Source organism: Chrysemys picta, chromosome 3 (genome assembly GCF_011386835.1).
Source record: "Chrysemys picta bellii isolate R12L10 chromosome 3, ASM1138683v2, whole genome shotgun sequence".
Classification (NCBI taxonomy): Eukaryota; Metazoa; Chordata; order Testudines; family Emydidae; genus Chrysemys; species Chrysemys picta.
The window spans coordinates 154733479-154759931 of record NC_088793.1 but is presented as its reverse complement, the minus strand read 5'-3'; the positions used below and the strand labels follow the sequence as shown (position 1 = coordinate 154759931).

General features: G+C 59.6%; 2 protein-coding genes across 8 annotated transcripts in view; one reads left to right on the top strand and one right to left on the bottom strand.

Moving 5' to 3' along the window:
* The window catches only part of LOC135982472 (centromere protein F-like), a 78758-nt gene extending 76646 nt beyond the window's left edge, over positions 1–2112 (bottom strand). For 4 of the 5 annotated variants that reach the window (XM_065589357.1, XM_065589353.1, XM_065589354.1 and 1 more), the window contains exon 1: positions 1876–2112. In XM_065589357.1, coding sequence (XP_065445429.1) covers positions 1876–1971 — 96 coding nt within the window. In that variant the 5' untranslated portion in view covers positions 1972–2112. The remainder of the gene's footprint in view (positions 1–1875) is intronic. The other variant, XM_065589356.1, reaches the window with a different exon arrangement.
* Positions 1–26453, top strand: part of LOC135982473 (centromere protein F-like) — a 240687-nt gene that overhangs the window by 194250 nt on the left and 19984 nt on the right. The window lies entirely within an intron of this gene.

Below are 26453 nucleotides of genomic sequence, written 5' to 3'. Positions count from 1 at the left end.
AGGGTCCTGGGGGACAGTTGGGGGGGGTCTTAGGAAGGGGCAGTTAGGGGATAAGGAACAGGGAGGCTTAGGTAGGGGGTGGGGTTCTGGAGGGCAGTTAGGAGCAGGGATCCCAGGAGGGGGCAGTCAGGGGACAAGGAGCGAGGGGGGGGGGTTGGCAGTTCTGGGAGGGGCTGTCAGGGGGCAGGAGTGGGGAGAGGAATTGGAGCAGTCAATGGGACTGGGAGCAGAGGGGTTTAGATGGGTCGGGAGTTCTGGGGGGGCTGTCAGGGGGTGGGGAGTGGTTGGATGGGGTGTGGGAGTCCCAGGGGTCTGTCTGGGGGTGGGGGTGTGGATAAGGGTTGGAGCAGTCAGGGTACAGGTAGGGGGTAGGGTCCTAGGGGGCCAGTTAGGATTGGGGGGGTCTCAGGAGGGGGCAGTCAGGGGACAAGAGGCAGGGAGGCTTAGGTAGGGGGCGGAGTCCTGGAGGGCAGTTAGGGGCAGGGATCCCAGGAGGGGGCAGTCAGGGGACAAGGAGCTGGGGAGAGGGTTGTGGGTTCTGAGGGGGGCGGGAAGTGGGAGGGGGAGGGGCGGGGCTAGGGCAGGACGGGGGTGGGGCTAGGGCGGGGCTCCTCCCGTCCTCTTTTTTGCTTGCTGAAATATGGTAACCCTATAATATGAGAAGGTGGATCTAATTTAGTTAGTTCACAGAAGAACTTTATGCAGTCAAATATCCATTTCAAAAGTCTCTGGGTTGAAATAATGAGCCCTCTAGACCTGTCCCAAATATTACAAAAAAAGTTCTAGGCCAGTTATGGAAAGGCTTTGTTCTATGGAGGTGGTAGAAAAGTGCCCTAAAGACACCACTCATATGAAGTTTTGCCTCTCCAGGAGTCAAATGAGGTTTGGGGGGAAACACTGAGGGTCTATGCCCTGATGCAAACAAAAGCCTGAGACCACTCTGAATAAGAACCTAGGGCGAGATCAAAGAACAGTCATCTTGTCTTTGTGAAATATAGTAAAAGAGGTCCTGCCATTAACGCCTAAATCTAGTTTATCCTTTGAGCAGAGATAACAGTCACCAAAAATCCTGTCTTGATAGAGAGGTGATAAAGGGACAGGGGGGAGATCATTAGGTCCAGGAATACAATACTTTGGTCCCAGGAAGGTCCCTCACTTGGGGAAGTGTAGTTGCTGTAGCCAACTACACTTGAGCACCACAATCTCCAGCGGCATGGTTCCAACGCAGGGCACAGGGCAGCCTCCATCAACATGGCTTTTAATCAGATATCCCTGTCTTTAAGAGTGCGAGGTCTGAAGTTTTTGCAGATCCTACACTTCTCTTTAATATGCGCCTCTCTGAGGCACTTAAGGCAGCTCGTGTTCAGGTCACTAATAGACATAGGTTTGCTGCACCCAGCCCATGGCTTAAACCCCACGGACCCGGCCATACCCCGTCCTTGGGGCTATGTCCCTAATGGGATTCTGCTCCTAAATGCTAACTGCTAACACTACAGTAACGATATACAAGAAAAACCCAGAGTCCAAAGTTAGAGAAACCACTATCGGACTTGTGAAAACACGAAGCGTTCCAACAACCGTCACTGGTGGAAAGAAGGAACTGAGAGGGCATGGGGCCAGCAGGGCCCAATGTACCAGCGCATAAGCACAGGGCTCCAGAGGTTGCCAAACCGGCCCTAGGGGGCGCGCACACATCAAATATGGAATCAACATGAGCAAAGACTCAAAGAAGAAGAATCCAATCTTGCGTGCCTGAGGCACATATGCACCTAGAGTGGGATCTACATGGACAAATACTCAAGGAACAACTTGTTCACTCTGGTAAAGCAGTCTGGAGGCAACTTTAAACTTGTGAAAAAATGGGTCTTGTCTTACCTTTTCCCGTTCTTTTCTTTTCTCTTCTAAGGAGCGACGATTAATTTCAACTTCTCTTTGCCATTTCTGTACTCTTTCCATGGTTTGCTCCATCATTTCAGTCTATAAAAAGTTTAATCATAAATCACAGTGATGCAAGGGGAATATTTATTATTTGTACTACAATAGCAATCCCGCCCCCGCAATCAGGATTGAAACCCCACTTTAGTAGGCACTGTTAAAAAAAAAAAAAAAAGACCACATACATACGAGGAAGTCATGGTCTCTGCCCCAAAACTGCTTACAGTCTTCCGTGACCTAGTGAACACCCACACAGGTATCCCATCCCAAACTGATAACAGATTACACTTGGCTATAGTACAAGTGTGTGCTAAGTTTCAATAAATGAGCAGCAAAAACTAAAAAAAACTAGAAGTGTTTAGGCACAAGAGATAAATTCAATGCAACTTTCAATTTACAGGGAATCAGCACATTGATTCAACTGAAAAAAATTAGTGAACTATTTTGAACAGCAAGAACAGAAGAATTTTCATTGTTTAAAGTAGGTTAGACTGAAATTTTAAACTGAAAATCAATATGCTATCAATTCCTATAAGAAGTGTTTCAGTTTATCTGTCATAGAGGAAATTCTCCTATTAGAAGTGTTTCAGTTTATCTGTCATTTTATTAAAATAATAGATTGCTTGTAATTTTGGTGGTTTATAAAGAACTAGAGTACACTGAAACCCCATTTAATAAATTCCCAGTGTAATTTCTATTGTGAAAACAATCTGCTGATAAAAGTCTGAAAGTTGTCCAAAGCACACTACTATACATTTTCTCAGAACACAATACTACCGTCGCTCCTTTGCCTCTTACAGTTTCATTGTATTCACAGCATGTTAGGGAGACTTACAACCAATTTACCAGAAAGCTGTCCTAGCAGAATAACTGTTTTTCTCTCCACAGAACACATTTTTATTTTCTGAAATCTTTTCTTTAAGACAAGTAACTATTTTTAAAGGTAATAAAAAAGTGAACTGCTGCTAAGATTTAAATCATCTTCATGGTTGGATGCTTTTAAAACAGAAGATGAACAATTTACTTGAATATAATTTGAAAAGCTTTTGCTTTATTTCTTAGTAGTTTAACACAGTACAGTACTGTATTTGCCTTTTGCGGGGGGGGGGGAGGGAAAGGGGGTGTCTCTGCTGCTGCCTAATTGTGTTCTTCTGGTTCCAAATGAGATTTGTGTGGTTGACTGATCAGTGTGTAACTCTGGTGTTCGTAACTCTGAAGTTCTACTGTAAATTATGGAGCCACCATGAGCAAGCACATACATAGTTAAGCTTTGTTGGAGAACTGTGTAATCAATTGTGTTAGTCAAATATGTACTAAGTAATGTTAGAGAAATTATTATATATAAAACTATAAGAAAATAGGAAGGAATTTTTGCTTTTTGTATGTATTTTTGCTGCTTTAGATCATCAGATTTTTCTGAAACAGTCTGTAAATCAGAAAACTGGTTTGTGTGTCTCAGAAATAAAGTTCTTGACCAAGCAGAGAGCAGGGTAGAGAAGAGAGCTGTTAGCTTTCAGTAAGTCAGGTACAATCCCTCATCCTCCACCCGTCCAACACGTAAAAACTCAAGACCACAAAAACAGATGAGTAAAAAGAATAAAAATTGCTGTAATGCAAGTACAACTGCATGGAGCCAGTGAGCGTGACAGCAAGGAATAGATGCATTGGGAACTACATAGATATAAGTAAGTTTTAGCAGAATAAGCAAAAAATGTATTAATTTGGGTTAGTTATTGTGATTTATGCAGGAGAATCTTTTAATTAGGGGGTTAGAGTGGAATATATACGGATAAAGACACAGATGAGGTAGCTTGCTATACTGAGTCTGTGCAAAGTTACAGAACAGAGGATTAAAAAAATAGACGATTGACATAATAGTGGAGAAGATACAGAGGAAAAATAGCCAAGCACAGCAGAGATTTGAAAAGAGTCACCCTGTCCCCAAGAAAGATAACTTGAGCATTTCCTTTTCTTGTCTTATCTTTTTTTGCATGTTTATGTAATTCATAGGTGATAATAGCATTGTCTGAAAACATATATAATAAAGGCTAAAATAAATTGTGTCAGCCTAAATTGAAGTGGATTTGGTTCTCACCCAACAGGTTGACATTGGCATTTAAAATGGAACTAAAAATCCCTGTTTCACAGTATAATAAATTAATCTACTTTCCAAGTTTAGCAGAGTTACACTTTAAATGACATTAATTTTCTGCATAAAATAGTTTCTTACTTTGCCAAAGAAAACAATTAAAAAAAAATCACAATATTAATAAAATTCACCACTTGTTCTCTCACCTTTTTCTTGGCTTTGAATATTCCAGTGACAGACCACCCCAGACTCTTCATATATTCCATATTTAATAATATAATTTAATAATATAATATAATTCAATCAGATTTCCAACTCATTTAAAGAAGCTAGACTGTAATAAGAAAAGCTCCTAACAGTCACACCTAGAGGTTATGGTGACAGAGCTATGCCAGTAACTCAGGTGATTTATAAGTAGCATCATTGTGACATCAGAAGTAGCAACCAATCAATCTTTCCTCTGCAATTTGCTCAGTAACTCAGGTGATTCATAAGTAGCATCATTGTGACATCAGAAGTAGCAACCAATCAATCTTTCCTCTGCAATTTGCTATCAGTCACTGAAGTGGAGAGGGCCTATTCACAGGTCAAAAGTTCTCATTGTTAAATTACTTCAACATCTGTATACAAACATGGTAATAACACTGGATTGGCTCAATGTCCCTGGCCTCAACCTACTCCCAGCCAAGACCGTCTCTCCATGGGCTCCTCACAGAGGTAGCAAAGAACAGCCCTTACTGTACCTCTCCAGAGGGAAATTCTTAACCCCCATTCATGTGATGGTATAATCTTCAGCATCCTGTATATAGGGTGTAACATTCTTAAGTAGGCAGCAGAATCTGCATGCATCCATTAAAACCCTGACAGCAAAGGGTAGGTGAGAACCATCACATCTACAGAAGACACATGTGGAGGTCCCTTTCTCCACGGCAACATAACTTCTTTCATCTAAGTGTGTATGGAGGGGCACAAAGGGGATGGGAAAAGAGTTAAGCTAAAGATAAATATGAAGAATCATGGAATCCATGACTTGCATGAGCTACAATGTTCTACCAAATGCACAGGAAAATTGTGGAGCTGCAGCAATTGGCAGAGGCCAAAACATTCAGCTGGACTTCCCCATGTTCTCAGGAATTCCTGTAGCCCCTCAGAGTTTCTCCACTAATCTCAACTCAGAGTGCCTGCAAAGTTCAGAAGCTCCACCAGAACCTGCAGTCCTCCTGGTAACAACAGAACCTGAGGAATACAGACTGGTTAACCCCTATCGTACTTCTAAGCACTACAATGTTCCCTGTTACTTAGCTAGGGTTACCATATCTAATAAATAAAAAAAGAGGACCCTCCACGGGCCCTGGTCCCGCCCATTTCCCCACCCCTGGCCCCGCCCCAACTCCGCCCCTTCCCTGCCCTAACTCCGCCCCCTCCTCTCTCCCACTCCCCGCCACCGGGAAAGGGCTGCCCAAGCGCTACCGGCTTCAGGGTTTGCCGGGCAGCCCCCATACCCTGCGTCCCCGGCCGGCGCTTCCCCAGCGCAGCTGGAGCCCGGGAGGGGAAGCGCCCAGCCGGGGGCGCAGGGTCTGGAGGCTGCCCAGCAAACCGTGAATCCGGTAGCGCTCGGGCTTTGGGCAGCCCCTATGCCTCCGGACCCTGCGCCCCCAGCCGGGCACTTCCCCTCCTGTACTCCGGCGGCGCAGGGTCCGGAGGCACGGGGGCTGCCCAAAGCCGGTAGCGCTCGGGCAGCCCGGCTCTTAAACAGAGCCGAAGAGGAGCAGAGCCTCCAGCCGTGGCGGCTCTGCTCTTCCCCGACTCTTCGGCTCTGTTTAAGAGCCGGGCTGCCCGAGCGCTACCGGCTTCGGGCAGCCCCCTTGCCTCTGGACCACAGCCGCCGGCCGGGCACTTCCCCTCCCGGGCTCCGGCGGCGCAGGATCCGGAGGCACGGGGGCTGCCCCTATCGTACTTCTAAGCACTACAATGTTCCCTGTTACTTAGCTCCCCCATTGTTCTCTGCATAACACCGGGGACTCTCTGCCAGCTTTCTTTCTTTGCATGGAAAAGATTTCAAAATGTCTTAAAAAAATAATCAAGAAAATCCCCAGGCAGAAACCAAACCAAACAAATCATTAACATCTGTGAGTAAAGTTGACAGTACATGTAAGTGTTTTTTTAAATTCATAATAATGCTGCAGTTATTAAAAACAAACAAAATCAAACATTAGAAACCAAGGTAATTCAGAGTTAAGATCAAAATAAAAGACAGCCTAACATTTGAAAGTAGGCAAGTCCCTCTGCCCCTAAAGCAGGGGTGGGCAAATTTTTTGGCCCGAGGGCCACATCGGGGTGTAAAACTGTATGAAGGGCCGGGTAGGGAAGACTGTGCCTCCCCAAACAGCCTAGCTGCTTTACATATTTCCACAACAGAAATATATCAGCCATGATGCCTAAGCTCTGGTAGAATAAATGCTGAATGAAGCAGGAGAATCCATATTAACCACTTATTAAACAGGCCCTCACACAGTCATCTATGCACCTAACTGGATGAAGATCTAAAAGATTTCATCCTTTGCAAATTAACATGCCAAAGCATGTCTGACATTCAACATAGAGAGCATAGCAGCAGCCTTAGAAGCGGGTGGTTCAGAGAAAAATATAGGCAGGTGAATCTGCTAGTTCAGATGGAAGTCTGTGACAACTGTCAGTAGGAACACAGGATGTGTCCTAAAGACGCTTTGTCCGGACCTAAGATAGCGTAAGTTGGGCTTTGAGCAAGGAGTTGGACTAGATGACCACCTGAGGTCCCTTCCAACCCTGATATTCTATGATTCTATGACCCAGGGCCTGAAGCTAGTCTCACTGCTTTACCCCTTAAGTACATCTGGAGCAGGGCTTCTCTAGATTTGCAGGTCCTGCACGTGAAGGACTTGCAAATAGAACATTTTCCAGGGATATTCCCCCAGACAAAATAAATATTTTAAATGCCAAACATTAAAGGGTATAGTGCCCTTGTTTGATGGGCAGGATGTAAATCCAGGGGACTTAGAAGAAGCCATCCTGGCACCAGAAAGAAATAGCTATTCTGGTTAAAAACCAAAATGCCAATGAGCAACAACTAACTATCCCTATCTATACTATGCACAAATTTGAAAAGAGCCAGCTATTTTGTTAGCACTGCTCACTGCCCATGTTCATCTCGAAGCCAGGAAGCATGAGAGGAACTGAGTGGTGGCTGGCCTGCTCCACCCTTTTATGCCCTCGGTGCAGGACATGAGGCCGCTCAAAGTGCATGAGACTCTGAACCTGGGTGAGTGGGGTACATTGCACACCGTCAGCAAACTGTGCATATGGATAACCACTCGAAGGGGAAAAAGTTACAAAGGGATAGCAGTGGTCTGTTCACTAAACCGATAATACACTGGCTTTTACAAATTGTCCTAGAGCCAGTACAAAAAGCCCTTGATCGAAACACCAGTTCAGTATGGAGACCTAATCTTGCAAACTCTTATGTGAAGGACTTAAAAACAACACATTTTCCAGGAAGAAAGATTAGAGGCTAGAGTCACTGACGAGGCAGAGTTGAGGTTGTTTGAGAGCCTTAATGATTCATTTCCAAATTTTTAAATGTTGGGTTGTGATTTACGTTTAACTTAACTTTGAATTTCCTGTATTTTTAATACAAGATAGAGCAGAATCATAGCAAGTTAGGGAAGGAGATTATGAGCTTGAGTGGATGTTGGGGAGATGAGAGTTTGAACAGATAGGTTAGAAAATAAAGAGGAGAATGGGAAAGCTGGGAGGGAGGGAACGTGTGTAGAATGACACAGGGAACGATGCACTACAAGAAGGAAAGTGAAGGAAAGACAAACACTGGAGCCACAGGAACTTATAATATTTAAGAAGTGTTAAAATAAAACACCCACGAATAGTGCCATAGTGGCTGATTTATATAGAATATGTATTTATCAGTGGTAAGTGGAGGCACAGAGGGAAGTACTCTCTCCGGTGGAGTTCAGTCCCTTCACTAGTCTCCACCCTGACATCACTTTCATCCCAGGCTCAGCCAAATACTTCAGAGGAGCAATTTTGTTTACATTTGGAATGAATGTTCTTGCACGAGGAACACATAATTCTGAACTATTTGCACCTATTCAGCCCTGTACGTTCATAAATATTTCCTTGGACTTTATGACAGCCTTTTATCTTTAACGTTAAGGAATTCAGGAGTTTTCTGACAGCCTTTTATGGAGAGACATTGTCTCCATTTTCTGCAATAAGGATCATCCTGATTGGAGATTACTGCCTTAAGGGCTGTGTGATCGGGGTCGGCCCACCTACCCGCTAGGGGGCAGTGGGGAGCTACGAGGTCACTGGCCGGCCTGGGTCACGCCTCCGTCAGCGGGGAATTAGCGGCGGGGCGGCCGCCAGCCAGAGTCTGTAGCGCGCCCCTCAGGCAGGGGAGCGCCGGCAAAGGTCAGTAGCGCGCCCCTCAGGCAGGGGAGCGCCGGCAAAGGTCAGTGGCGCGCCCCTCAGGCAGGGGAGCGCCGGCAAAGGTCAGTGGCGCGCCCCTCAGGCAGGGGAGCGCCGGCAACGGTCAGTGGCGCGCCCCTCAGGCAGGGGAGCGCCGGCAAAGGTCAGTGGCGCGCCCCTCAGGCAGGGGAGCGCCGGCAACGGTCAGTGGCGCGCCCCTCAGGCAGGGGAGCGCCGGCAACGGTCAGTGGCGCGCCCCTCAGGCAGGGGAGCGCCGGCAACGGTCAGTGGCGCGCCCCTCAGGCAGGGGAGCGCCGGCAACGGTCAGTGGCGCGCCCCTCAGGCAGGGGAGCGCCGGCAACGGTCAGTGGCGCGCCCCTCAGGCAGGGGAGCGCCGGCAACGGTCAGTGGCGCGCCCCTCAGGCAGGGGAGCGCCGGCAACGGTCAGTGGCGCGCCCCTCAGGCAGGGGAGCGCCGGCAAAGGTCAGTGGCGCGCCCCTCAGGCAGGGGAGCGCCGGCAAAGGTCCCGGCGTGGCTCTGCCGGGTAGGGGAGCGCAGGCCCACCCTACACCACTGCGCTCCAGCCCAGGGCCCTGACAGTGGCAGAACGAGGGTCCCACCACTGGGTCAGCGGGGTCGTCCCGCTACATAGACTCACCACTGTGCAGCTCTGTCCCTGGGCTACTTCCTACCCGATTGCTCGCCCGAATCCCTCTGGTCCCGTGAGTGCGTCGGGGTAGTCCGCTGCTGGCAGCTCCGGCTCCCCCTCAGGCTCAGGCTCCTCCAGCTCCTCTGGGTACTCGGCTGCTGGCAGCTCCCGCTCCCCCTCCGGCTCCTCCAGTTCCTCTGGGTACTCGGCAGCAGGCAGTCCTGGCAGCCCCAGTCCGTCCTCCAGGTGAGGTTTCCACAGGTCCAGGGCCTCCCCTGGTGTGGCAGCAGGCTCTGAAGGGAGCAGCCCGCGGTCTGCGTCTGCCTCCCTCCCTGGTGCTGCCCTAACTGAGCTAAGGGCCCCGCCCTTTATACTTCCTGTTCCACCCCTCCCCTTCCGGGGGGTGGAGCGAGCTTGGGCTGGCCCCGCCCACTCAGGCTGAGGGAAAGGCACTTTACCCTCAGGGTCGGAGGGAAGCCACCCTGGCTCCCTACGGTCCCTTCTCCCTCCGTCCTTCCCTGGCCCTCTCCAGCTGCTGCTTGCTGCTCTCCTTGTTGCTGCTGCTGCCGCTGCTGCTGCGTGAGTGAGTGAGTGAGTGCGGAGGGGGGGGCCTTGCCGGCCTGCCCCCCCCCCTCGCCCTCGCCTCCGGAGGGAGAAGCATCGGCCCCCCAACGCCAACACCGATACCATCTGGGGGCCCACCTGCCTGCTTGCTTGCCTGCCTGGCCGGTTGCCCGGCCGGCTGACTGCCGCTCGCTGCTGCTGCTGTTCCTGTGTGGGAGCCGCTGCCTCCGTCGCGGAGTGCGAAGAGACTGCGTCCCTGGTTCGGGAGATTGTGGAGGGGGTTGTTTGAGGACTGTGTTTTGAGTGACTTTGCCATCTTTGCTCCTGGGGTGGTGGTGCCCCCGGTCGCGTTAGGAGTGTGGACGGTACTGAGCCTCTCGTTTGTAATTCCTCGGACTGGAAGCCGTCGCTTGCCAGGAAGCTCCGAGGTCGACTTGGGAGCCTGCTATCCCGTCCCCCGTAGCGGACTGTTGAAGGGGGTGTGGGGGGGGTGCGGTGCCCCCCCCCTTCGTCCATCTGCTCCCCCTCTACCACCACCCCCACCGCCGACAGCTGCCGACAACCCCTCCACCGCCCCGCGTGCCACCTGGACCTGCTTTTCACCCCTCGGCGGGGCTGTTTGCTCCCCCCGCCATTTCCATCGTCCGGGACTGTTTCCTTGCAGCAGTGAACGGCAGAGCCTGCGCTTCGTGAACGCTGTGGGTGCACCTTTTTCCCCCGCCCTGGACTTCTCCTGCCCCCCAACTACGTTTCGCTGGTGGGGTCCCCTCCCTGTAGCCCCCTTTGTATTAGTTGGCCCTATTTTACCACCCTCCTTTTGAGCCCCTTCGGTTTATTTTTTTTTTTTTTGGTGCCCATTCCCCCCCCCCTCGGTTCCTAGCCTGCTGGCCGTGTTCCCGGCCCTGTCCTTGGGCTGCGGCTGGCTGGAGTTTTTCCTCCTACCCCTCCTTGTCCTTGGGCTGCAGCTGGCTGGACATTCCATTCTGTTTTCGAGCCGCTGCTCCGGTGCACCCCCCCCCTTCGCCCCCCCGCGCGCGCTTGTACCCCCGTTTTGTTGCCCCCCCCCTTTTTGCACTGTTCACCCCCCCTTTCACTGTTGTAGTCCCCCCCCCTACCCCAGTGTAGCCGGGGGAGCCGGCTTTCTTTTTTGGTACCTGTGCCCCACCCCTCTCTTTTCGCTCCTGTGTGCCCTCTCCATTGGCACCCTCCTCCCCAGCTTGCAGCCTAGCGGGGGGGAGTGGTTGCCTTTCCCTAGTGTTGTCTTTTGCCTGGAGGGGAGGAGCGGCTGCAGGTTGTAATGGCGGGGGACTCTGCCCCTGCCCCTGCCCCTGAACCCCCGCCCACCCCAGTGGCCGGCCCCTTGGCTGGCCCTGTCCCGGATACTGCCGCTGCCACGGCTGCCCCCTCCACTGGCAGGAAAGGCCAAGGGAGGAAGAAGGGCAAGGGCCCTGCCCGTGGAGCCAGACCTCCTGCGGGCGGGGCTACGGTCCCCGCTGCGGCCCCGACACCGGCCGCGGCCCCTCCCTCTCCTGCCGTCCCTTCCACCAGCTCTGGTGGTGCTCCACCTCCGGCCCCCAGAGCATACGCCCAGGTGGCCGCCGCCTCTTTGCGTGCCGCCGCGTCGTCCGCCCCGACCGCCGCCTCTGGACCTGTACCTGGTGACCACGGCCCCTTCCCCTCGCTGACTAGGAGGCATGGCGTCCGTTGCCATTTGGTGCCTGCCTCGCCCCACATTGAGACTTATGTGCGGGCGTTGGCGAGGGTGGTGGGGCCTACGGCCATCGTGGCGGCCTCCAAGATGTACGGGAAGGCCGTGTTCTTCCTGGCGTCGGTGGCCGCCGCGCAGGAGGCGGTGGAACGAGGCCTGGCGGTGGGGGGCGTGTTTGTGTCTTTGGAACCCCTGGAGGACCTGGGCGTACGGGTGCTCTTGACCTCTGTCCCGCCCTACCTCCCCAACGCCGCCCTGTTGCCGGCCCTCTTCACCCTGGGGAAGCCCATTTCCATTCTGAGCTCTCTTTCATTGGGCTGTAAGGACCCTGCCCTCCGGCACATCCTGTCTTTCCGCCGGCAGGTCCAGCTTCAGCTGCCACCGGCGGCGGGTGCCGGAGTGGCGCTCGAGGGGTCCTTCCTGGTGCCCTACCGGGGGGCCCATTATCGGGTCCACTATTCGACGGGGGAGGCCCGGTGCTTCCTCTGCCGGGCGCCGGGGCATGTCCGGAGGGACTGTCCCCTGGCCCGGCCTGGAGGGGCGTCCGAGACCCCCGGGGCCCGGGAGGGTGCCGGCCCTGTCATCGCCGGCAACCCTGGCGGTTCGGACACTGCTGCTGCCGCTGCCCCTCCTCCTTCTGCCGCGGTTCCCGCTCTGGCCGCAGAGACGGCCGGGCAGGCGGGCCTTGCCATCGCCGACCCTGGATCGGCGGGGCATGTGGAGGAGAGGGCGGGGCAGCTTCCGCCAGCCGCGGGGAAAGGCCCGCCCCAGGGGGAGGTTTCCCTCTCCCCTGCTGTCCCTCCGACCCTGCCGCCCCAAGTCCCGAAGCCATCGCCCTTGCCCTCTGGCCCTGCCCCTGCTGACCGGCCCTCCACCTCCTCTTCCACCTCGGGGGGCTGGGTGACCGTCCGGGGGAAGCGCGGCGCCCGCAGGTCGCGGGCTCTCTCCCTCCCCTCTGATGAGGAGGGAGAGCAGGCCCCCCGAAAGATGCCGCGGGGGGCCGACGTTGTTAGTTCTGTTTCCGCGCCCCCGGACGGTGCCCAGCAGGAGGTGCCGGCCATGGAGACCGTGGATGCCGTGGCAGCGGCTGGGGAAACTTCTGTCCCTTTTGTTGGGCCCACGCCTGAGGAGGCTTCAGCAGCGGTTCTCCCGGCCCTTGCTCCGTCTGTCCCCCCCGCCGCCGATGCCGGGGCGGCCCTTGTCCCTGTGACTGGCGGGGAGGCGGCCGGGGCCGAGGGGACCGCTTTCGCCTCCATTTTCGATGAGATCGAGGCCCTGGGTCTGACCCCGGTTACTCAGGGGGAGGACGACCCTCCGCCAGCGGGCCCCGATCCGGGTGCTGGCTTAGTCCCGCCCCCTTCTCCTGCTCCCGGTTCCTCGCCCCACTCTGCCGCTCCTGACTTAGTCCTGGGAGAACCCTTAGCCCTACCTGCCAGCCCGGCCGCGACTCCCATCTCGTGCACGGCCGCCGAGCCCCTCGGGGCGACAGCCGTTGCTGAGCGGCCGGTTCCTGCCCCCGATCCCGCCCCTTCCATCGTTCCTGCCCCTGAGGCTTCCCCTGTCCCTGCTGCCTCCGTCCCCTCGGATGCTGACCTTGGCCGAGGGGAGCCGCAGTCTAGCGGCTTGGCAGCGGGAGATGAGGAGCCCGTTCCCGCTCCCGTCCCTGATCCTGTCCCCTCTCCTGCCCAAGTCCCTGTTCCCGCCTCGAGCCCCGCCCCTACTCCCGCCCTTGCCCCAGATCCTGTCCCCGAGGTGTCTCTGTCTGCCACCTCTGGTGTTACTGCCGCTCCCGGGGTTGTCGCATTTCCGTTGCCTGCAGACAACCCTCAGGGGGCGGTTTTCGTGTCTCCCCTTTCTGCCACTGTGGGGGCTGTGTTGTTCCCTCAGCCGCCCTCTCCTTTGCCGGGGATGGGGACGGGCTGCCCGGCGCAGCGGCGCCGGAACTCGGCCCCTTGTATGTCTGTCACTGTGGGCTGCGAGGACCCTTCAGGGGCCCCGCCGGAGGATGGCGGCGGCTTGGCCGCTGCCTCCCCCTCCGTGCTGCGGGATGAGCTGCGCCTCTTTCTATCGGATTCCCGTGGTTCCCAGGGTAAGGTGCAGCTCGCCCTTCAGCGCTGGGGGGACTTCCATCTCGTCCTCCGGGCCGTGCAGGCGCTTTTGGGGGAGGGGCGGGGGTCCGGTCGGCGGGACATCGCGGCCTATCGGCGAGCCCGCAGATTCCGCGACTCCCTTTTGACCTTCGGAGTCGAAACCGGGATCTTGCGGGGCCCGCTGGGGGCCGATGGTCCCTCCGCCCGTGAGGATCTGCCCCAGCTCTCCGCATGACAGTTACCACCTTTGCATCGCTGAACACTCGGGGCTGTCGGGTGGGTCTCCGCAGGAGCCAGGTGCTCTCCTTCCTTCGGGAGGGGGGGTACTCTGTGATTTTCCTGCAGGAGACCCACACGGCTCCGGCCGTCGAGGCTAGCTGGCGGCTGGAGTGGGGAGACGGGGTTTATTTTAGCCACCTCAGCGCCCATTCGGCTGGGGTGGCCACCCTGTTCTCCCCGGGGCTGCGGCCTGAGGTACTGGGGGTCGCCGAGGTCGTGCCGGGCCGCCTGCTGCACGTCCGGGCCCGTGTGGAGGGGCTGGTTCTGAACTTGGTCAACGTCTATGCCCCGAACGCGGGCCTGGAACGAGTGCCTTTCTATCAGCGGGCGGCGGCCTTCCTCGGCACTCTGGATTCTCGCGAGTGCCTGGTCCTGGGCGGGGACTTTAACACCACCCTCGAGGACCGGGACCGCTCCGGGCTTGAGAATTCCCAGGCAGCCGCGGGCGTCCTCAGGGAGATCGTAGACCATCACTCCCTGGTGGACGTCTGGCGCGAACACCACCCGGACGACGACACCACCTTCACCTATGTCCGGGTGGAGGACGACCGGTCGCGCCACTCCCGGTTGGACCGGATCTATCTGTCCCGCTTTCATCTGGCGCGGGCCCATGCCTCCAGCGTCCGGCCGGCCCCGTTCTCGGATCACCATCTGGTGACCGTGACGGCTTCTCTCAGTTCCGAGCGGCCGGGGCCGGCCTATTGGCATTTTAATAATAGTTTGCTGGAGGACGTGGGCTTCGTGGCATCCTTCCGGGAGTTCTGGCTGGCCTGGCGGGGGCAGCGGCGCGCCTTTCCCTCGGCGCGGCGGTGGTGGGACGTGGGGAAGGTCCGCGCGCGGCTCTTCTGCCGGAACTACGCCCGGGGCGCCAGCCGGCGGCGAGATGCGCTGATAGGGCAGTTGGAGCGGGAGGTCTTGGAGCTGGAGAGGCGTCTGGCCTCCGGCCCCGAGGATCCACCCCTCTGTGCGGCGTACCGGGAGAAGCGGGAGGAGCTCCGGGCCCTGGAAGACCACCGGGCCCGGGGCGCGTTTGTTCGATCCCGCATCCGTCTCCTTCGGGAGATGGATCGCGGCTCCCGCTTCTTCTACGCCCTGGAGAAACGGAGGGGGGCCAAAAAGCATGTCACCTGCCTCCTGGCGGAGGACGGCGTCCCCCTCACAGATCCGGAGGAGATGCGTGGTAGGGCCAGGGCCTTCTACGCCGCTCTTTTCTCCCCGGATCCGACCGACGCCGAGGCCCGCAGGGTGCTCTGGACCGGGCTCCCGACGGTCTGCGCGGGCGACCGAGACCGGCTGGAGCTGCCTCTTTCTCTGGCCGAGTTCTCGGCAGCCCTCCGGCTCATGCCCACTAACAAATCTCCGGGCATGGACGGGCTGACCGTGGAGTTCTACCGCGTGTTCTGGGACGTCCTCGGCCCAGACCTCGTCACCGTCTGGGCCGAGTCCTTGCAGGGCGGGGTCCTCCCTCTCTCGTGCAGGCGAGCCGTGCTCGCCCTGTTGCCGAAGAAGGGGGACCTCCGCGATTTACGAAATTGGCGTCCCGTCTCGCTCCTCAGCACGGACTATAAGGTCGTAGCGAAGGCCATCTCGCTGCGGCTGGGGTCCGTGCTGGCGGACGTGGTCCACCCCGACCAGACCTACACCGTCCCGGGCCGGAGCATCTTTGACAACCTGTACTTGGTCCGGGACCTGTTGGAGCTGGGACGTAGGGATGGTCTGTCGTTCGCCCTCCTGTCTCTGGACCAGGAGAAGGCGTTCGACAGGATGGACCACGGGTACCTCCTGGGCACTCTGCGGGCGTTCGGCTTCGGGCCCCAGTTTGTGGGCTTTCTCCAGGTGCTGTACGCTGAAGCGGAGTGTCTGGTCAAGCTCAACTGGACCCTGACCGAGCCGGTCAGCTTCGGGCGGGGAGTACGGCAAGGGTGCCCCCTCTCGGGCCAGCTGTACGCTCTGGCGATCGAGCCCTTCCTCTGCCTCCTCCGTCGGAGGTTGGCAGGGTTGGTGCTCCGGGAGCCGGAGCTGCGGCTGGTCCTGTCGGCGTACGCCGACGACGTGCTCCTCGTGGTCCAGGACCCAGCGGATCTGGTGCGGGTGGAGGCCTGCGAGGCCGTTTATTCGGCCGCCTCCTCCGCCCGGGTCAACTGGGTCAAGAGCTCTGGCCTGGTGGTCGGGGACGGTTGGCAGGCGGGCTCCCTCCCACCCGCGCTACAAGCCATTCGGTGGAGCGTGGGTCCGCTGCTCTATCTAGGCGTTTATCTTTCCGCCACGCATCCTTCTCCGTCGGAGAACTGGCTGGATTTGGAGGCCAGGGTGCGTGAGCGGTTGCGGAGATGGACGGGACTGCTCCGGTGTCTCTCCCTGCGGGGGAGGGCGCTGGTGCTGAACCAGCTCGTCCTGTCCATGCTCTGGCACCGGCTCAACACCCTGAGCCCGGCCCCGGAACTCCTGGCCAGGCTCCAGAGGATAGCCCTGGAGTTCTTCTGGCCTGGACTGCACTGGGTCTCTGCAGGGGTTCTGAGTCTTCCCCTGGAGGAGGGGGGACAGGGCCTGGTCTGCCTTCGTAGCCAGGTCCATGTCTTCCGCCTCCAGGCCCTGCAGAGGCTCCTTTACGGTGCGGGTAGTCCGGCATGGAGCACGTTAGCGCACGCCTTCCTCCGCCGCCTCCGAGGGCTCCGATACGACCGGCAGCTCCTTTTTCTTCACCCGAGAGGTCTTCCGCGAGACCTCTCGGAGCTGCCGGTCTTCTACCAGGACCTTCTCCGGACCTGGAAGCTTTTTTCGGCGACCAGGTCCACTGTGGCCACCGAGGGTGTGGATCTCCTCGCGGAGCCCCTGCTGCACAATCCCGATCTCCGTGTGCAGGTGGCGGAGTCACCCTCGGTGAGCCGGAGGTTGCTCCTGGCGGAAACCACCAGGGTCGGAGACCTCCTGGACTACACCAGAGGGGACTGGGTGGATCCCCGCGCGCTTGGTCGGCGCATGGGGCTCTCCACCCTCGCGACCCCTCTGCGTGTACTCCAGGAGGTGGGCGCTGCATTGTCACCTCTTGCTCTCGGTTTCCTGTGGCGAGCCCTGCGGGAGGGCGCTCCCCGCCCACCCCTCACCCCGGGCCCTCCGGACCTTTTTCTCGGGCCCTTGTTCCGTGAGCCCCCCCGGCTCCCCCGTTCCCATAATCCGAGCCGGCTGCACACTTTACAGCCGGTCCGGTTTCGGACCGCGTCCAGAGACCACCTGTACACACTCGTGCTCCACACGTTGCATCACCTCACCCTCGTGTCCCGCCCCGACACCAAGTGGAGGGACTATTTGCTACCTGTGGAGGGTGAGGAGCCCCGGTGGGCCAGCCTTTATTCCACCTTAGTTCCGAGGCCCGCCGGGGACATTGGTTGGCGGCTCCTTCATGGGGCCGTGAGCACGGGCGTGTACTTGGCGCGGTTCACCCCTATTCCTGAGGCCTGCCCATTTTGTGGCATTAGGGAGACCCTGGCGCACGCTTACCTTGAGTGCGCCAGGTTGCAGCCCCTTTTCCGGCTTCTCCAGAACCTCTTGTTGAGGTTCTGGCTACACTTTTCCCCGCACTTGTTTATTTATGCGCACCCTGTCCGTGGCCCCACTAAGTCGCGGGACCTCCTCGTCAACCTCTTCCTGGCCCTGGCCAAACTCACCATCTATAATACCAGGGAGAAGATGTTGGACGAGGGGGTGCTCTGCGACTGTGGGGCCTACTTTCATACCTCTTTGGTTTCACGTCTCCGGGCGGAGTTTCACTGGGCAGCGTCTGCTGGCTCCCTTGCCACCTTCGAGGAGCAGTGGGCGCTGTCCGGGGTTCTCTGCTCGGTGTCCCCATCTGGTTCCCTGATTTTGAACCTATGACCGTCACCTTGCTCCCTGTTTTTTTATTAGTTGTCCCACGTAATCATTTGGTACTGGGTCCAGTGGTCCCTCCCGCTAGGTTGGGGGAGGGGCCTTTCGTAGTGGGCGGCTAAGCCCGCCCACTTCCCGGTTCACCAATACGGCTCCCTACGGTCCCTTCTCCCTCCGTCCTTCCCTGGCCCTCTCCAGCTGCTGCTTGCTGCTCTCCTTGTTGCTGCTGCTGCCGCTGCTGCTGCGTGAGTGAGTGAGTGAGTGCGGAGGGGGGGGCCTTGCCGGCCTGCCCCCCCCCCTCGCCCTCGCCTCCGGAGGGAGAAGCATCGGCCCCCCAACGCCAACACCGATACCATCTGGGGGCCCACCTGCCTGCTTGCTTGCCTGCCTGGCCGGTTGCCCGGCCGGCTGACTGCCGCTCGCTGCTGCTGCTGTTCCTGTGTGGGAGCCGCTGCCTCCGTCGCGGAGTGCGAAGAGACTGCGTCCCTGGTTCGGGAGATTGTGGAGGGGGTTGTTTGAGGACTGTGTTTTGAGTGACTTTGCCATCTTTGCTCCTGGGGTGGTGGTGCCCCCGGTCGCGTTAGGAGTGTGGACGGTACTGAGCCTCTCGTTTGTAATTCCTCGGACTGGAAGCCGTCGCTTGCCAGGAAGCTCCGAGGTCGACTTGGGAGCCTGCTATCCCGTCCCCCGTAGCGGACTGTTGAAGGGGGTGTGGGGGGGGTGCGGTGCCCCCCCCCTTCGTCCATCTGCTCCCCCTCTACCACCACCCCCACCGCCGACAGCTGCCGACAACCCCTCCACCGCCCCGCGTGCCACCTGGACCTGCTTTTCGCCCCTCGGCGGGGCTGTTTGCTCCCCCCGCCATTTCCATCGTCCGGGACTGTTTACTTGCAGCAGTGAACGGCAGAGCCTGCGCTTCGCGAACGCTGTGGGTGCACCTTTTCCCCCGCCCTGGACTTCTCCTGCCCCCCAACTACGTTTCGCTGGTGGGGTCCCCTCCCTGTAGCCCCCTTTATATTAGTTGGCCCTACTTTACCCCCCTCCTTTTGAGCCCCTTCGGTTTATTTTTTTGGTGCCCATTCCCCCCCCCCTCGGTTCCTAGCCTGCTGGCTGTGTTCCCGGCCCTGTCCTTGGGCTGCGGCTGGCTGGAGTTTTTCCTCCTACCCCTCCTTGTCCTTGGGCTGCAGCTGGCTGGACATTCCATTCTGTTTTCGAGCCGCTGCTCCGGTGCACCCCCCCCCCTTCGCCCCCCCGCGCGCGCTTGTGCCCCCGTTTTGTTGCCCCCTCCCCTTTTGCACTGTTCACCCCCCCTTTTACTGTTGTAGTCCCCCCCCCCGCCCCAGTGTAGCCGGGGGAGCCGGCTTTCTTTTTTTTGGTACCTGTGCCCCACCCCTCTCTTTTCGCTCCTGTGTGCCCTCTCCATTGGCACCCTCCTCCCCAGCCTGCAGCCTAGCGGGGGGGAGTGGTTGCCTTTCCCTCGTTTTGTCTTTTGCCTAGAGGGGAGGAGCGGCTGCAGGTTGTAATGGCGGGGGACTCTGCCCCTGCCCCTGCTCCTGCCCCTGCCCCTGAACCCCCGTCCGCCCCAGTGGCCGGCCCCTCGGCTGGCCCTGTCCTGGACACCGCCGCTGCCGCGGCTGCCCCCTCCACCGGCAGGAAGGGCCAAGGGAGGAAGAAGGGCAAGGGCCCCGCCCGTGGAGCCAAGCCTCCTGCGGGCGGGGCTGCAATCCCCGCCGCGGCCCCGACACCGGCCGCGGCCCCGACACCGGCCGCGGCCCCTCCCTCTCCTGCCGTCCCTTCCACCAGCTCTGGTGGCGCTCCACCTCCGGCCCCCAGAGCATACGCCCAGGTGGCCGCCGCCTCTTTGCGTGCCGCCACGCCGTCCGCCCCGACCACCGCCTCCGGACCCATCCCTGGTGACCGCGGCCCCTTCCCCTCGCTGACGAGGAGGCACGGCGTCCGTTGCCACTTGGTGCCTGCCTCGCCCCACATTGAAACGTATGTGCGGGCGTTGGCGAGGGTGGTGGGGCCTACGGCCATCGTGGCGGCCTCCAAAATGTATGGGAAGGCCGTGTTCTTCCTGGCGTCGGAGGCCGCCGCGCAGGAGGCGGTGGAAAGAGGCCTGGCGGTGGGGGGCGTGTTTGTCCCCTTGGAGCCCCTGGAGGACCTGGGCGTACGGGTGCTCTTGACCTCCGTCCCGCCCTACCTCCCCAACGCCGCTCTGTTGCCTGCCCTTTCCACCCTGGGGAAGCCCATTTCCATTCTGAGCCCTCTCTCGTTGGGCTGTAAGGACCCCGCCCTCCGGCACATCCTGTCTTTCCGCCGGCAGGTCCAGCTCCAGCTGCCGCCGGCGGCGGGTGCCAGAGTGGCGCTCGAGGGGTCCTTCCTGGTGCCCTACCGGGGGGCCCATTATCGGGTCCACTATTCGACGGGGGAGGCCCGGTGCTTCCTCTGCCGGGCGCAGGGGCATGTCCGGAGGGACTGTCCCCTGGCCCGGCCTGGAGGGGCGTCCGAGACCCCCGGGGCCCGGGAGGGTGCCGGCCCTGTCATCGCCGGCAACCCTAGCGGTTCGGACACTGCTGCTGCCGCCGCCCCTCCTCCTTCTGCCGCGGTTCCCGCTCTGGCCGCGGAGACGGCCGAGCGGGCGGGCCTTGCCGTCGTCGACCCTGGATCGGCGGGGCATGTGGAGGAGGGGGCGGGGCGGCTTCCGCCGGCCGCAGGGAAGGGCCCGCCCCAGGGGGAGGTTTCCCTCCCCCCTGCTGTCCCTCCGCCCCTGCCGCCCCGAGCCCCGAAGCCATCGCCCTTGCCCTCTGGCCCCGCCCCTGCTGACCGGCCCTCCACCTCCTCTTCCACCTTGGGGGGCTGGGTGACCGTCCGGGGGAAGCGCGGCGCCCGCAGGTCGTGGGCTCTCTCCCTCCCCTCTGATGAGGAGGGAGAGCAGGCCCCCCGAAAGATGCCGCGGGGGGCCGACGTTGTTAGTTCTGTTTCCGCGCCCCCGGACGATGCCCAGCAGGAGGTGCCGGCCATGGAGACCGTGGATGCCGTGGCAGCGGCTGGGGAAACTTCTGTCCCTTTTGTTGGGCCCACGCCTGAGGAGGCTTCAGCAGCGGTTCTCCCGGCCCTTGCTCCGTCTGTGCCCCCCGCCGCCGCCGCCGATGCCGGGGCGGCCTTTGTCCCTGTGACTGGCGGGGAGGTGGCCGGGGCCGAGGGGACCGCTTTCGCCTCCATTTTCGATGAGATCGAGGCCCTGGGTCTGACCCCGGTTACCCAGGGGGAGGACGACCCTCCGCCAGCGGGCCCCGATCCGGGTGCTGGCTTAGTCCCGCCCCCTTCTCCTGCTCCCGGTTCCTCGCCCCACTCTGCCGCTCCCGACTTAGTCCTGGGAGAACCCTTAGCCCTACCTGCCAGCCCGGCCGCGACTACCATCTCGTGCACGGCCGCCGAGCCCCTCGGGGCGACAGCCGTTGCTGAGCGGCCGGTTCCTGCCCCCGATCCTGCCCCTTCCATCGTTCCTGCCCCTGAGGCTTCCCCTGTCCCTGCTGCCTCCGTCCCCTCGGATGCTGACCTTGGCCGAGGGGAGCCGCAGTCTAGCGGCTTGGCAGCGGGAGATGAGGAGCCCGTTCCCGCTCCCGTCCCTGATCCTGTCCCCTCTCCTGCCCAAGTTCCTGTTCCCGCCTCGAGCCCCGCCCCTACTCCCGCCCTTGCCCCAGATCCTGTCCCCGAGGTGTCTCTTTCTGCCACCTCTGGTGTTACTGCCGCCCCCGGGGTTGTCGCATTTCCGTTGTCTGCAGACAACCCTCAGGGGGCGGTTTTCGTGTCTCCCCTTCCTGCCACTGTGGGGGCTGTGTTGTTCCCTCAGCCGCCCTCTCCTTTGCCGGGGATGGGGACGGGCTGCCCGGCGCAGCAGCGCCGGAACTCGGCCCCTTGTATGTCCGTCACTGTGGGCTGCGAGGACCCTTCAGGGGCCCCGCCGGAGGATGGCGGCGGCTTGGCCGCTGCCTCCCCCTCCGCGCTGCGGGATGAGCTGCGCCTCTTTCTATCGGATTCCCGTGGTTCCCAGGGTAAGGTGCAGCTCGCCCTTCAGCGCTGGGGGGACTTCCATCTCGTCCTCCGGGCCGTGCAGGCGCTTTTGGGGGAGGGGCGGGGGTCCGGCCGGCGGGACATCGCGGCCTATCGGCGGGCCCGCAGATTCCGCGACTCCCTTTTGACCTTCGGAGTCGAAACCGGGATCTTGCGGGGCCCGCTGGGGGCCGATGGTCCCTCCGCCCGTGAGGATCTGCCCCAGCCCTCCGCATGACAGTTACCACCTTTGCATCGCTGAACACTCGGGGCTGTAGGGTGGGTCTCCGCAGGAGCCAGGTGCTCTCCTTCCTTCGGGAGGGGGGGTACTCTGTGATTTTCCTGCAGGAGACCCACACGGCTCCGGCCGTCGAGGCTAGCTGGCGGCTGGAGTGGGGAGACGAGGTTTATTTTAGCCACCTCAGCGCCCATTCGGCTGGGGTGGCCACCCTGTTCTCCCCGGGGCTGCGGCCTGAGGTACTGGGGGTCGCCGAGGTCGTGCCGGGCCGCCTGCTGCACGTCCGGGCCCGTGTGGAGGGGCTGGTTCTGAACTTGGTCAACGTTTATGCTCCGAACGCGGGCCTGGAACGAGTGCCTTTCTATCAGCGGGCGGCGGCCTTCCTCGGCACTCTGGATTCTCGCGAGTGCCTGGTCCTGGGCGGGGACTTTAACACCACCCTCGAGGACCGGGACCGCTCCGGGCTTGAAAATTCCCAGGCAGCCGCGGGCGTCCTCAGGGAGATCGTAGACTATCACTCCCTGGTGGACGTCTGGCGCGAACACCACCCGGACGACGACACCACCTTCACCTATGTCCGGGTGGAGGACGACCGGTCGCGCCACTCCCGGTTGGACCGGATCTATCTGTCCCGCTTTCATCTGGTGCGGGCCCATGCCTCCAGCGTCCGACCGGCCCCGTTCTCGGATCACCATCTGGTGACCGTGACGGCTTCTCTCAGTTCCGAGCGGCCGGGGCCGGCCTATTGGCATTTTAATAATAGTTTGCTGGAGGACGTGGGCTTCGTGGCATCCTTCCGGGAGTTCTGGCTGGCCTGGCGGGGGCAGCGGCGCGCCTTTCCCTCGGCGCGGCGGTGGTGGGACGTGGGGAAGGTCCGCGCGCGGCTCTTCTGCCGGAACTACGCCCGGGGCGCCAGCCGGCGGCGAGATGCGCTGATAGGGCAGTTGGAGCGGGAGGTCTTGGAGCTGGAGAGGCGTCTGGCCTCCGGCCCCAAGGATTCACCCCTCTGCGCGGCGTACCGGGAGAAGCGGGAGGAGCTCCGGGCCCTGGAAGACCACCGGGCCCGGGGCGCGTTTGTTCGATCCCGCATCCGTCTCCTTCGGGAGATGGATCGCGGCTCCCGCTTCTTCTACGCCCTGGAGAAACGGAGGGGGGCCAAAAAGCATGTCACCTGCCTCCTGGCGGAGGACGGCGTCCCCCTCACAGATCCGGAGGAGATGCGTGGTAGGGCCAGGGCCTTCTACGCCGCTCTTTTCTCCCCGGATCCGACCGACGCCGAGGCCCGCAGGGTGCTCTGGACCGGGCTCCCGACGGTCTGCGCGGGCGACCGAGACCGGCTGGAGCTGCCTCTTTCTCTGGCCGAGTTCTCGGCAGCCCTCCGGCTCATGCCCACTAACAAATCTCCGGGCATGGACGGGCTGACCGTGGAGTTCTACCGCGTGTTCTGGGACGTCCTCGGCCCAGACCTCGTCACCGTCTGGGCCGAGTCCTTGCAGGGCGGGGTCCTCCCTCTCTCGTGCAGGCGAGCCGTGCTCGCCCTGTTGCCGAAGAAGGGGGACCTCCGCGATTTACGAAATTGGCGTCCCGTCTCGCTCCTCAGCACGGACTATAAGGTCGTAGCGAAGGCCATCTCGCTGCGGCTGGGGTCCGTGCTGGCGGACGTGGTCCACCCCGACCAGACCTACACCGTCCCGGGCCGGAGCATCTTTGACAACCTGTACTTGGTCCGGGACCTGTTGGAGCTGGGACGTAGGGATGGTCTGTCGTTCGCCCTCCTGTCTCTGGACCAGGAGAAGGCGTTCGACAGGATGGACCACGGGTATCTCCTGGGCACTCTGCGGGCGTTCGGTTTCGGGCCCCAGTTTGTGGGCTTTCTCCAGGTGCTGTACGCTGAGGCGGAGTGTTTGGTCAAGCTCAACTGGACCCTGACCGAGCCGGTCAGCTTCGGGCGGGGAGTACGGCAAGGGTGCCCCCTCTCGGGCCAGCTGTACGCTCTGGCGATCGAGCCCTTCCTCTGCCTCCTCCGTCGGAGGTTGGCAGGGTTGGTGCTCCGAGAGCCGGAGCTGCGGCTGGTCCTGTCGGCGTACGCCGACGACGTGCTCCTCGTGGTCCAGGACCCAGCGGATCTGGTGCGGGTGGAGGCCTGCCAGGCCGTTTATTCGGCCGCCTCCTCCGCCCGGGTCAACTGGGTCAAGAGCTCTGGCCTGGTGGTCGGGGACGGTTGGCAGGCGGGCTCCCTCCCACCCGCGCTTCAAGCCATTCAGTGGAGCGCGGGTCCGCTGCTCTATCTAGGCGTTTATCTTTCTGCCACGCATCCTTCTCCGTCGGAGAACTGGCTGGATTTGGAGGCCAGGGTGCGTGGGCGGTTGCGGAGATGGACGGGACTACTCCGGTGTCTCTCCCTGCGGGGGAGGGCGCTGGTGCTGAACCAGCTCGTCCTGTCCATGCTCTGGCACCGGCTCAACACCCTGAGCCCGGCCCCGGAACTCCTAGCCAGGCTCCAGAGGATAGCCCTGGAGTTCTTCTGGCCTGGACTGCACTGGGTCTCTGCAGGGGTTCTGAGTCTTCCCCTGGAGGAGGGGGGACAGGGCCTGGTCTGCCTTCGTAGCCAGGTCCATGTCTTCCGCCTCCAGGCCCTGCAGAGGCTCCTTTACGGTGCGGGTAGTCCGGCATGGGGCACGTTAGCGCACGCCTTTCTCCGCCGCCTCCGAGGACTCCGATACGACCGGCAGCTCCTTTTTCTTCACCCGAGAGGTCTTCCGCGAGACCTCTCGGAGCTGCCGGTCTTCTACCAGGACCTTCTCCGGACCTGGAAGCTTTTCTCGGCGACCAGGTCCACTGTGGCCACCGAGGGTGTGGATCTCCTCGCGGAGCCCCTGCTGCACAATCCCGATCTCCGTGTGCAGGTGGCGGAGTCACCCTCGGTGAGCCGGAGGTTGGTCCTGGCGGAAACCACCAGGGTCGGAGACCTCCTGGACTACACCAGAGGGGACTGGGTGGATCCCCGCGCGCTTGGTCGGCGCATGGGGCTCTCCACCCTCGCGACCCCTCTGCGTGTACTCCAGGAGGTGGGCGCTGCATTGTCACCTCTTGCTCTCGGCTTCCTGTGGCGGGCCCTGCGGGAGGGCGCTCCCCGCCCACCCCTCACCCCGGGCCCTCCGGACCTTTTTCTCGGGCCCTTGTTCCGTGAGCCCCCCCGGCTCCCCCGTTCCCATAATCCGAGCCGGCTGCACACTTTGCAGCCGGTCCGGTTTCGGACCGCGTCCAGAGACCACCTGTACACGCTCGTGCTCCACACGTTGCATCACCTCACCCTCGTGTCCCGCCCCGACACCAAGTGGAGGGACTATCTGCTACCTGTGGAGGGTGAGGAGCCCCAGTGGGCCAGCCTTTATTCCACCTTAGTTCCGAGGCCCGCCGGGGACATTGGTTGGCGGCTCCTTCATGGGGCCGTGAGCACGGGCGTGTACTTGGCGCGGTTCACCCCTATTCCAGAGGCCTGCCCGTTTTGCGGCATTAGGGAGACCCTGGCACACGCTTACCTTGAGTGCGCCAGGCTGCAGCCCCTTTTCCGGCTTCTCCAGAACCTCTTGTTGAGGTTCTGGCTACACTTTTCCCCGCACTTGTTTATTTATGCGCACCCTGTTCGTGGCCCCACTAAGTCGCGGGACCTCCTCGTCAACCTCTTCCTGGCCCTGGCCAAACTCACCATCTATAATACCAGGGAGAAGATGTTGGACGAGGGGGTGCTCTGCGACTGTGGGGCCTACTTCCGTACCTCTTTGGTCTCACGTCTCCGGGCGGAGTTTCACTGGGCAGCGTCCGCTGGCTCCCTTGCCACTTTCGAGGAGCAGTGGGCGCTGTCCGGGGTTCTCTGCTTGGTGTCCCCATCTGGTTCCCTGATTTTGAACCTATGATTGTCACCTTGCTCCCTGTTTTTTTATTAGTTGTCCCCCGTAATCATTTGGTACTGGGTCCAGTGGTCCCTCCCGCTGGGCTGGGGGAGGGGCCTTTCGTAGTGGGCGGCTGAGCCCGCCCACTTCCCGGTTCGCCAATACGGCTCCCTACAGGCTGCTTACCTTTCCCCCGATCAAAACATAAATTTGGGAGTCCATTAACCCTTAGAAGTACATTAGTGATGCAGAAGATCATTCTCAAAATCTGTTCCATGCTCAGATTCAATTCAAGAAGCCATAAATTCCATGGGAAATTTTCTTTAAAAAAAAAGTATCTTCTCATGTTAGGAGCCAAAAAAAGGGCTTCTAGGAATTCAACAAGGTGGAAAATGTCACTCTTAGCCCTAAGCCAGCTGCTGCAATATGTTTGTAAGTACAGCATACCATTTTGTGAAATGGCTGGTAAATAACAGCAGCTGTGGGGAGAGGGGGCGGCCCTGGTGGCTCTTCTTCTGCAAAACAGCTCATTCCAAGCAACTTGTTTCCTGGAAATTTGTCATAGAAACCAAAAGATCAATAGATTTAGAAGACAGTGTAGCAATATCTGACATTTATGCATCTAGT